Source organism: Pipra filicauda, unplaced genomic scaffold (genome assembly GCF_003945595.2).
Source record: "Pipra filicauda isolate LSUMZ 115617 unplaced genomic scaffold, ASM394559v2 scaffold80_size11013439_pilon, whole genome shotgun sequence".
In the NCBI taxonomy this organism is placed as follows: domain Eukaryota; kingdom Metazoa; phylum Chordata; class Aves; order Passeriformes; family Pipridae; genus Pipra; species Pipra filicauda.
Window position 1 is genome coordinate 8,534,508 of NW_024104987.1, and position 11,941 is coordinate 8,546,448.

Genomic DNA, 11,941 nt, shown 5'->3' on the forward strand with positions numbered 1-11,941 from the left:
TGAGCACTCAGGAGCCACAGGCTCCTGCCAGAACGTGATCATGAGTCCCCCTCTCAGGATGGGGACGGGCCAGACCGCAGAGCAGCCCCTCTGCAGCTCTTACACAAAACCACAGGTAACACCCCGAGCCCCCCTGCAGCAGCCGGACCTCTCTGTCTTCACCACAAAACCACAATTGTTTTTCATCGTTTTTCTTGAAACACGAGAGCTGCCTAAGAGAAGCAGGAGGCAGAAAGCATCTTGTTAAAGAATGTATTTATTTTTGTTATGATTATTTCTGCCTCTCTTTTTCCTCCGCCTAAGTGGTGCCCTCAGGTCTGAGCATCAGGGCTTGCCATGGGATAACAAGCACTGGAAGCAGAGCCCATCTCTGCCTCCAGCCAAGAAACACTCAGACAATTTGCAAACTCACCATGACCATCACGGTGGGATTTACTAACAAAAGAACCAGGAGGACAACAGTTGTCCTTTCAGTGATGGATCCCTCCTGGTTCACCTAATCCTGAACAAATCTAAAAGCTGCAAAACCTCAGTTCAGGCTGTTCATTTGAGTTTCTCTGTGAGCTGTAAACCTGTTAGGAACTCTCCTCTATTTCCTGTTTTGGCTAGGACAGAAATATAATTGTCTATTTCTGCATACAAAATCTTTATTTACAAAACAAGGAGGGAGCACATGGCTCTCCGTGTGTGCTCTCTGTGGAAGGCCTGTTTTTAATTTTAGCCTGGACAGTCATTAGGAACTGTAGTTTCTTTACCTGCAGTGTGTATGCTTTTCTTTTTTGAAACCTTAAACTGTTTGGGGTTTTTTTATGAAGTAAAGAGTTTTGAGTCCAAAAGCTGTTAAGAGTTTAGTCACTGACTGCCATCACTTTCAGGAGACTCTCTACAAAAGCTTCCAATATGAGCATTACAGTGCACGAGAGAGTAACAGAGAAATTCACAGGGATGTTACAGAGTTTTTAAAATAATCTTATTTCTCAGAAATCAGGGACATTTGTGCAAAATGCCATCTCTATATACCTTAAATGTCACTCACCCAGAAGCTCGCTGTCAAATTGTGTCTCTGGTTAGAGATAACACAATGCAGATGCAAACCACAAGCATGAACTGGTCTTAGTGGTTTCTCAAAAGACTTGTCTCACAGTTGTAAGGCAATACACGTAGAGAAAGAGACCCCAGAACACAAAGCTCTCTTTTTTTTTCCCTGTCATATCAGAGCAGACTAAAAAATTCTGCCATCTGAGGATGAAATTATTTTTAACATTGGTAAAGCGTTACTTGTACAGGAAGCCCCAGAATAAGCTCTTACAACTTGTATGAGAAAAGACTGTAATTTAGCCCTCCACATCTTATCAGAATTGTGGATGCAAAACTGGCTCCTGAGCCCCAGAGCTCGGCCAGATTCCTTAAGAAACACACTTTATTCCTGGGAATGTTCAAAAGCCGTGTGGACGTGGCACTCGGGGACACGGTTTAGTGGTGATGGGTTAAGAGTTGGGCTCGATGTTCTTGGGGGTCTTCTCTAACCTTAGTGATTCTGTGATTCTGTGCAGCTTTCCACTGTGTTAAGAGAAGATGGACCAAAGGTCTCAGGGTGTCATGAACTGCTAAGAGGAATGAGCTTAAAGGCTTTCCCAGTGTTACTAATTATCAGTAGTCACTCACAAAAGGAATGAGGGAGTAGCTTCCACTTGGCATCTGCAACGTTTAGATATTATTCCCATTACAGTCAGAAGCATAAGGGTCTAGCAGACCATTTCTAATATCTCAGGTGGAAATCTTCTCTGGGGAGTAGGGCATGTTCTCTGGGGAGAGCTTCAGACATATGCCAGTCAGTTGTTGCAGTCAAATACCACCCAAAAGCAAAATAATTGTTCTTGTGAAGTAGATACACAGGAATTAGCACCATCCAGAGAGTTCATTCAGTCCTACTAGCAGTTTTTTATACAGAGTGGAGTCACCTCCCATCCTCAAGCTGGACAGATAATCTACTTGTATGAGAAAGATGATGACAACACTTTAAAATTTTAATGTTAGGACAAAGTGATTTATTCCCTCTGGTCAATATTTAGGCTGCTTGTTCTATTTTGATTTCTTAAATGAAAAAATTATGTGAGACTATTATATAGTCTCTCTCTGAGACTATTATATACACTATATAGCTCTGGCTATACAAGAATTAAGAGCAGTAATTTGTTATCAGTGATTTACTGTTGAGACTTTAAATGGAATTTGGAAGATTTCTTGCATGTTGAACATAGCCAGTGTCCAGTTGTTAGTGAAGGATTTGAAACACTGTTAATAACCATGCAAAACAATACAAATACTGTTACATTTAAATGTCAAGCAGTAAAAAAATTCACTAACTAGTGCAGAAGCAAGCATATTAACCAAATATGTCAGATTAAAGAAATGGCACCAGTGAGGCATTTTCAGCACCTCGGAGCTCTAAACTGTGAGAAAACCAAATCTGTGAACTACCAGAAAAAAACCCTGCATGTTTTCAACTTGACTGTGAGCTGACTGCTAATATGATATTACAAGCTAAGTGTTATAAAACATTCAAAAAGAAACTAGATGTTTTGGAAAACAAGTGCTTGCAAAAGCTTGCATGCTGGGAATGGAAATAGTTTCTTTACTAACACAGAGACCATGAGAAATCACCAGTCAGTGGCTTGTCTTCACCAGAACCAGCAGTGCTGGACATATTTTGGTTATGTCCTCCAGATTATATTAACAGAATGTCTCCTGCAGGAGTTATTGGGTGGAAGAATGGTCACAGGCAGCAATCAGCAACAGGCAGGTGGGAGGAACTGATTCCAAACAATGCTCCCAGCAAAGGCTTCAGACATACATCAGGTGGCATTCACAACTGCCACAAACATTGGTTTGCAGGATAGTCACTGGAAACATTCCAGTGTCCTACAATATATCACAAGCCTCAAGAGGAGAATCTACTTCTACCCTTTATACCACCCTCCTGCAAAATGTTCTGTGGGTCAGCTTGGCTTATCAGCCTCCTTGGCATCTGAGTTCAGGCTCATCCTTGTCAGACACACCTTAGTCAAGAGGTTAAAATGCTTTCCTCAGTTAAATTTCCCTGATTCTATGGGCTCCCTCAGGACTAATCTATTTACATGTGCTGGCTGATTTCTCCAGTTTTGCAAATAACCAAAAATTATTTCTGATGAGCCCTCCCCTTCCCAAGCACTCAGCCCAGGCCACTCCATCCAGACCTGGCCCCTGAGTCACTTCACACATGACTCGTACCTTGCCAGTTAGGTTTTCCCAGCTTCTGACACACTGTCCTTGCCCAGCTGCCTTCTCTTGCTCCATCCCTGTTCCATAAACTCTGATACTGGAGCTGCAGCTCTGCTCCCCATCTGAGGCTGCTTTGCTCCCAGATGCAATTCCTGTCATTTATCCCATTAATGGGGTGGGACCTCATTAATACCCCGATACCATTCTCATCATCTGGGTCCTGCCCCAGCCTCAGAGCCTTAACCCTGCACTTCCCACCTCTCCTTGGAAATGACTTTATTTCCCTCTTGAGTGCGGGGACAGGAAACAGAAAAACAGCAAAGGCAACACAATAAGCCCAGAGCAATTCTGTCTGCAGCTCTGGGCATGAAAATTTCAGTCTGGCTGCTTTCCAGGGAAGCCCTGAGACCACACTGCATCTTCAGCCCTCTCTGACCCTCTCGAGCAGCCAAATACCCAACCCTTGCCTTGGCACTCGAGCTAATTTCCCCAGCAGTTCATTCACCACTGCTTGGGTTAATTGTGGTGCTGATTGTCTACCCCTGCACACTTACAGTCCATCACACATCTCACTTTGTGTCATTTTCCTCAGCGAGGTGTTACTTCTTTTTTTAAATTTATTTACACCAAGCCAAAGAAACCACCTCCACTACTGTTTCCTTTCACAGCTTGTTTTTTATTTCACAATTGTGGTCCTGTTTGCACGGTGGTGTTGCTACAGAAAGCTGATCTTGAATGTCACTTTGCTCATTGTGTGTTGCCTCTCAGAGGTTTTACCCTTTTCTACTAAACCTGCATCTTTCTCCAAAAATGAAATGAAAAGTGGTTGACTATAGGATTATGAGCGCTTTGGTTCCTGGATTGGCACCTAATTTGTTAGTTCTTCCCCAGCTCTTCACCCACCCCTGAGCTGGGCTTGCCCAGGGACAAAGTCAGAATTGGTCACAGCACCAAGCCCACCAGAGTTCAAGAAGTGTTTGGACAACGTTCTCAGACACATGGAATATTCATTGTCTGGAGTGTTCCTTGGTATTTTCTTTGTTGATCAGTTTTAAAAAGAAAAACCCCACATGTAGGTTGTGTGATTAAAGTGGAAAATACCTATTATGTTGTTTATTGTGGTGCTGTTAGCAATTTATACTGTACTGTGCAAGAAGCCTTTGAATCCTTATTTAAAACAAACAAACAAACCAAACCAAACAGCAAAACACTGAAAGAAACACTCCATTCAATAACCAGCATTTATTTGCAAGATACATGACATAGTTTTTAATATAGGTATAAAAATATCAAGCAACTGCACATCACAAAAACAATTTTATTCAGGTATGGCCATGTGAAGATGGCACCTCTTTGTTCAAAAGTGAACCCATTCCCACCCCAGCCACCCCAGTGAGCAGATTTCCCCCTCAGGTCTGGTGCACAGCATTTCATGAGTAATATCTGGAGGGAAATGGGCTCTCCTGAGGGGCAGGACTGGATTGGCGAGCTGGGATCTTGGCAGAGCTCAGCTCTGGATAGGAAGGATCCCTGTGCCTGGCTCCTACTCACTCATCATGGGCAAACTGATGCTAATCCCTCAAAAAAATAAACAAACACATCAACAGAGAAAAACTCCAGCCTCAGCATGTCCTCAGAAACCACAAACCAACCCCATCAATCCTGCCCTGTAACAGAGCAATTCGACATTCCTCTGGGCACTGTTGACTTTCCCCAGCAGCCCCAGCTCTGCAAAACCAAACACCCTCAGCTGAGCTCCCTAAGCTGTTACTAAACCAAATCTTGAGATTTGTTCTAACCAAATCTAGCTTCCACCTGATTGATGTGAGTTTTGATAAATCCCTTCTTTGATAAGAAGGATTTTCAGATCAGACCCACCCACGCCCACATTGGAATGCAGGCACTGGCTGTATCCCAGATTATTTCACCTTGTGTTGGAAAGTGTGGAGTCACTGACCTGGAGAAATGTATTCTGCTGGGAGGCCCTAAGACATGTGGAGTTGGAGACATCACCAGTACATCACAAACATTTCTGCTGTCCCAAGAAGCCACCACGCCCCAAGTCTGGTCACTTTGCTTGTCAACCATGTCAAGACCCACACCAGTCATGCTGGTATCTCTGACAAAGGCAGTAAGTTAAAATCTAGACTTGATTGCCTTTTCATGGGACTGTTATGACCTTGGTAAGCCCACACATATCCAGCACTTCACCTGTGATGCACCCTGCCACATTTCTGAAGTCTCCTCAGCTCAGAACACATTTCTCTGCTGTAACTTTTGAGTACTTTTAAGCTCCCTGAGCTCCTGGGCAGACCCACGAGGATTCATGAGAGAACTGTAATCCTTGCATAAGTGGATCCAGTACAACTTATTGAACAGACTCTTCTGAGCACTTACCAAAGCTCAGAACCAGACCTCTCCATCCATCCCACCTTCCCTGAAAGGGATATTTATCAAAGAAACGAACCCATATGATGCATCACTGAACTGCAGACATGTGTACAGGGTGCCTGCATTTTGCTATATTTTCTATACATTACCAAAAAAAAAAAAAAAAAAAAAAAAGAGAGAAAAGTAAAAAGCAGAAAAAAGCTTTGGAAATTAGTTTTTTTTCTTTCCACTGAAAAAGGTGGGTGACAGCACTTTCAGTTCAACTACTGCATCAGATTGTTAAAGCAGCTCTCAGAGAGACCTGGAAAGTTGATGTTGATGGTCCCAGCTTAAGCTTCACTGCCCCTGGAGTAGGTGTTGGTTCTGACCAGTGTGTTTCGTCTAGAACTGTAAGACATATCTTCATAAACTACATTTGGGGGGTTTTTTTGGAAGTATTTCTTTATCTGCAAAAGAAGGAAAACAGCCATTCAGAACAGAACCTGGAAAAGGACCCCACCAAAGGAGTCAATTTTCATCTTAGGAGTCCATCTACATCTTTAGAAGTCTATCTCTTGGAAGAGGAGATGTACTTTTAAAATTCCTTTCACAACACAGTGAGGTTTTAGAGGACCAAGTGGAAATTTTCAACCTATTTATTTAACTTTCTATTGTCAGTTTGACGCAATTTCACCAAAAGTTCCTTCAGGAGTTGGATGTAACTGCAGCTCCTGCAGAAATAAGGCTCATTCTTAGTCTGTTACTGGTGACATGAGAGACCAGTTCCCACAGGGCCACTGAGCTTTGACAGAATGATGCTGCACTACTGGGTTTTAGCAGTGCTGAAGCCACATGTGGAGGGACAAGACAGGAGCCTGTGAATCATACACTGTTAATTTTCAGTAATCTTTATGGAGCAGAAGAATCCATCAGAGACAAATAATTTCTGGGCACTTTCTGCAGTATATGAATATAAATAATCCTAGTAAAGCTAAAAAAATTGGGATTTTTTTTTTCTAGAACGGGGCAAAATTTTTCTCCTAGTGCTGCTTTTGGATATCAGGCTACTTATGACTTTTTGTTGCCCTTGTGTCCCCCTCCAAACATTCCCTCACATCTCTTACAAGGTTACTATGTACAGCTCCAGTCCCAATTCACATAAAGTTTTTAAATAAAGGACATTGAGGTGCTTTGTCCAGGGACACATGGCTGTGTTGTTGACCATGTGGCTCACTTGAGGTTTGTTATCAAAAGGCAAACAATACCACATTTACAAAGAGTTTAGTTACAGAAACATCAAACACTGTGTTTACTGCAAGAGTTTACAGCTGGAAGACATTAAACAAAGGCAAATAAGAAACAATAGGAAGCCACAGTTCCTAAGGTTTATCAAAAGTTTGCTTCACTCAGCCACTGTTTATAAATAATTTGCTCAACCTGGACACAGTTTTGCTTTGGCATGGTGAGAGCATACTTACATTGACATGGTACAAGGTGCAGCACACCAGTGCACAAAACAGTAGTGCCACCACGATGAGGAGGGAATAGATGAACCAGGAACTATCACTGCATGCCTTCTGGGAGTATGCCTGCTCCCCTTCTGCATCAAAAATTATATTATTAGTATTATTATTAGTATTATTATTATTAAGAGGTAGAATTTTCTTTTTATTCTGAAAAAAATTGTTTAGAGGTCAAGAAAAAAATCAGATATCAACAGCTACACAGCCACATTTTTTATTCCATTAGTATTCTCAGTGGCATCCCCTGGGCTCTTCCAGAGGCTGGCGATGACTGCAGGTGGCATGTGAAGGGTCAGCAAGGAGCACTCTACAAAGGCAAAAGCTGCCACACCACTGAGCAGAAGTAGGACCACACACTCATGATGGGAAGAGAAAATGCTTTATTCTGAGGGTTCAGAAGGAATTGTCCAACAGCCAGTTTGTGAGCAGTACAGACAGAAGCAGGAGGGTTCTGTGATTTGCCGCACTCCCCTGAGCAGAACAGTGCTAGTGGAAAGGGTTCCAGCTCTCTAAAACCTCAGCTGATCCATATCTGAATAACATAATCACCCTGCTGCTTTGATGTGCTGCTGTCATTCTCCCCAGCTCACTTTGCTGAGCTGTCACCCCCGTTATGGGTGGCAGCACAGAACGAGACCACAGTCGTCTTTGCAGACTGCAGGTAGATCCTGGGCAGCTCTTGGGGCCTTTGGGAACCTTATTTTACAAAGACCTCAGCAAAGCCCAGTGCCCAGGGTTGAACTGCACCAGTAAGATCAAAATCAAGCACTGGATTTCTGGTTCTGTCTTCAGCTTAGCAAATGGTGACAGCACCATCCTGCAGAAAAATAAAACCCCTCTTTGGAGCACACACAGTGCTCAGTGTGTAATAATGGTCTGTGGGGCTTGAAGTACATGCCTGAGGACTTGTTCTGTGCTCCCCAGTGTGACCCATTTTTAAACAGAAAGACTTGCTATCGGGAATTGTTTCTAAAAGACATTGATGTCACGTTAAGATCAAAGAACTGCTGCTAAAAATACTTATTCATATCCTAAAATTGACAGATTATTCACGCATACACTGAAATGTTTCATATCTTATTTTGACCTTTTTTAATTCTTTTAAGATGCAGGATTATAACAAGTTTTCTCTTCTGAAATGCCCTCTGGTTGGTTGTACAAGGCAGGTAGAAACACAGTGCCTGTTTCTATCTCCAAGCATAACAGGACACTGATGAGGCTGAGCCCACCCTCCAAACTCTCCCAGGTACTGGATGAGCTCTACCCAGGGATTAGTGCTTTACCTGTCCTCACTAGATTTCTGCAAGCTTCTTGCCCACCTTTTGCATGACAACATGCCTATAGTTAGCTATGATTAAACAAGCAAGAGGAACATACCTTTAACCAGCACCATGGTGCCACTTGCTGAGAGGAGACGGGTGTTTTTCCCATGTCTCACCTCCTCAGCACAGACATAGTTATCACTGTCGTTCTCCTGTAGGTTGTGCAGAGTTATCACTATTTGCTTCCCTTCCCTCCAATACTCCAAGCGCTCAGCAAAGGCAGGTGGAATCCTTGTAGCACTCTGATTTGACACAGACAGAACACTTTCAGGCTGCACATGAGTCCTGAGCAAGTAGATCCCTTCGTCCCCACGTGAGCTGTTCATCACACAGGTGATGCTGACAGACTGGCCTTGCTGAGGGCTGGCATAGAGCGGGGACTGCTTCAAAGCCCCACCAGTTTTAGCTAAAAACAAGAGAGATTAATGGCTGTCACATAATTATCACAGTGCATTTTAACCAGGGAGCAGGTGCAGAGGTCACAGACAGAAAGAACAGACCGCAGAAATTTAGATAAAATGAATTTTTTAACAGGCTACCTTTACACGTGCCTTGAGAAGGAGGATGTATTTTAGTACACCCTGGTATGTTTTCCTGCCTCAGGATCTGAAAGTAGGACTGACCAACAGGTTCACCTGGTTGTAAAGGGTCTGTACCTACCAAAAAAAGACATATACTGATCCCTTCTAAGGATCAGCCTCATCAGCATGTCCTTGGACATGGATCACTGACTGCTTTCTCCAGTGAGATGAAGACATAGGAGGATCTGGGGAATATTGGCCTGGATCAACTCATACAATGTGAGTCCCATCAATGTTGAAAATGATGTTCAAAAAGTAATTATTAATGGTTTGCTGTCCAGCTGGGAAGACATTCCACTGAGTTCCTCTGAGGACAGGCCTTGTTCCTTTTAAAATTATCATTAATGTGGGTGAGGGAATGAAGACAGAATGTATCATGGTTGTCAAAGGAAAGTGGCAAGCATTTTAGAGAAGAGGATCAGAATCAAAAAGAGAGATAAAGTAACTTATAAAATAATTTGAAGAAACAGTACACAATAAACAAGATGGAATTCATTTGAGAAAACAGAGCCAAGGAGTTTGAAAAGAGAAGCCTAAGGAAGAACATGACAGTTCCTCATGGATATAAATTACAGTTGCTGATCCAGCAATCAATTAGATTTCACGTGCCTTGGGGACAGGAAAGGAAGAAAACTCTAAATTTTGGTAAAGATATTTCTCATCAGATGGTCTCATCAGAAGGATGGGTACATAGAGGAATAAGCTGCCAAAGAATAGTGGGGACTCAAACCCTCTTCTAATGCAAAAGAAAATAAAGACAGAAAAATTGTTCCCCCAACCACAGAAATCTGCCAAAGGGAGCACTTTTGCCCATTCATCAACTATTAAGAACAGAAAAAAGCCTGTACCCACTCATGCCCAACCTGCAGACCCTACCTAGCACCAGCTCCCAATAATTACCAATATGTCATTTAAGATGAAATAGTAAAAAAAAAAAAAAAAAAGAGATTTGCAAAAACTGCTATTTAAAAAAAAAAAAAAAGGCTCATTGCTCTGCTAGTTATTCGCAAAGATTTCACAGATTGTTTTGGAAAAAGAGCTCTAGGTCATCACTGTTTCCAAACTGCTGCAGCTACCTATGACTAATAGGTGAAAACCTGTAGGTAGAATTAAATCAGTCACAAATTGATGTTCTAGGGTGGATGGGGTTTTTTTGGTACTGTACTATCTAATGCTCTTTCTTCAATATTTCAGGACCCACACTTTCCTTCAAATCTGTTCATCACCTGAGCAGACACGAGTACAGTTCTGTCAGACTCTTCCTCCCATTGTGCTTGCTTCCAATCTGTGATTTAAAATACAGGTCTGTATTCAATAATTCATGACATAAAAGGTGGAATTGCAATACCTTTCACCACTACTATGGTTCTCTTCCCATCCAGTATTTTGTGATGGTCATTGACTGTAACATACTCAATGCAAAGGTAGATATTGGAGTCAGATTCCTGTACATTGTGTAAAGTTGTCCTGTAATTCCTTCCTTCCCTTGAACACTCGGTGCGACCAGCCAAATCAGGAGAGATATTTGGAGGATTGTCCTTGGGAAAATATATCATATTGACTGTCTTTCTGCTACTTTTCAAGTGCATTCCCAGGTGCTCTCCTAAACCACTGATTGAGCAAGTTATGCTGATGGAGTCTCCTTCCCAAACACTGAGAACGTCTGTTGACTGTTCATTTTCTCCACCTAAAGATAAGAAATGCAATTGAGATGGTAATACCAGAGTTCCTATTGATCTTTTAATATCAAAGTAGTTTTCAGAACCAACAACTCCGTCAACAGAAGTGCTCTGTAAGACTGGACCTTAGTCTTGCTATGCTGTGTATGTCATCTCTTGGCTGCCCTGAACCCTGTAGTGCCTTTCATGCCCATTGAACTGTTCAACTCAGCACCTTCCCAAAGCTTAAAAGGCCTTGGCAAAAAAGTGTCTTCTGTCACTCGTGCAAAAAATTTAGTTTGCTCGGTTTAGATTCTCAGAATGATCCTATTAGTTCTCAAAATACAAGCTTCACTGAACTCAGCCTGACAGTTGGAGCTGTTTGAGGGTCTAAATCTGGAATTCAAAGGTAAAAATGACAGAGAATGGAGGAAAAATACACCTTTTTCTTTTCTTTTTAAAGAAAGGAGCATTTAGCAACACCAGGAAACTGGATAATACAGCCTCTCGGGCAGAGGACTGCAGAGGGTGTAACTCCAATCTATAGTAAGAAACAAAGGTACCAAAATGTATAATGAGACATCTTTGAGTTCTCTAATTACCTCAGGATCAAAAGAAACTGAACAGTAAATACTTGTGTAATGAATAGCAAGAAACAGAGGGATCAAATGGGAAACACCAGAAAGAAATTACATCAGAAGCAAGGAAAGAAAAATTAAATAGAGAGTACTGCGTGTCTAGGACAAACACAGTTTAGAAAAGGTTGAATTGTTCAATGTTGAGAAGCAAATTAAGGATCCCTACATACTTAGGACAATTTACTTTAATAAGGGAACAAACACAGAATTCAAACACAGAAAGTCCAGATTGTTGGAATATAGACACAGTAGGTCACTCCCCCTGACCAGACATGGGCATGTTCCTCCTACAACGCTTAGAGAAGGAATTAAGGCAACCCAGGAGTCACGAGCAACTATCTTCCAAAGCAGCAGAGAAATGGGGTGATGGATAAGGCTGGAGAAGTGCAGAGCACTCAGCCTTTACCATCAGGAAAGAAAAGCCCATCAACCTAAAAATCAGTACTTCCAAACTGACCCCGTTTAAACTTTTCTGTGACCTAAGACCTCACAAAGTTAATGACAAGCAGACGCAGCCCATCACTCATATTCTCCAGAGATCAAGGTAGAAGTTCAAGAGTTAAATTATATTTGCAGAAGTCAGCATTG

The 11,941-nt window shown here is 42.2% G+C and overlaps 1 protein-coding gene across 1 annotated transcript; it reads right to left on the reverse strand.

The window, feature by feature from the left end:
- Window positions 1-6,122: 6,122 nt before the first annotated feature.
- On the reverse strand, window positions 6,123-10,613 carry CD7 (CD7 molecule). The gene is made up of 4 exons (XM_039390301.1): window positions 10,406-10,613; window positions 8,532-8,882; window positions 7,110-7,231; window positions 6,123-6,134 (listed from the first exon to the last, which is right to left on the reverse strand). Exons 1-4 carry the CDS (start codon window positions 10,611-10,613, stop codon window positions 6,123-6,125), a joined length of 693 nt encoding a protein of 230 aa, XP_039246235.1.
- Window positions 10,614-11,941: the final 1,328 nt, after the last annotated feature.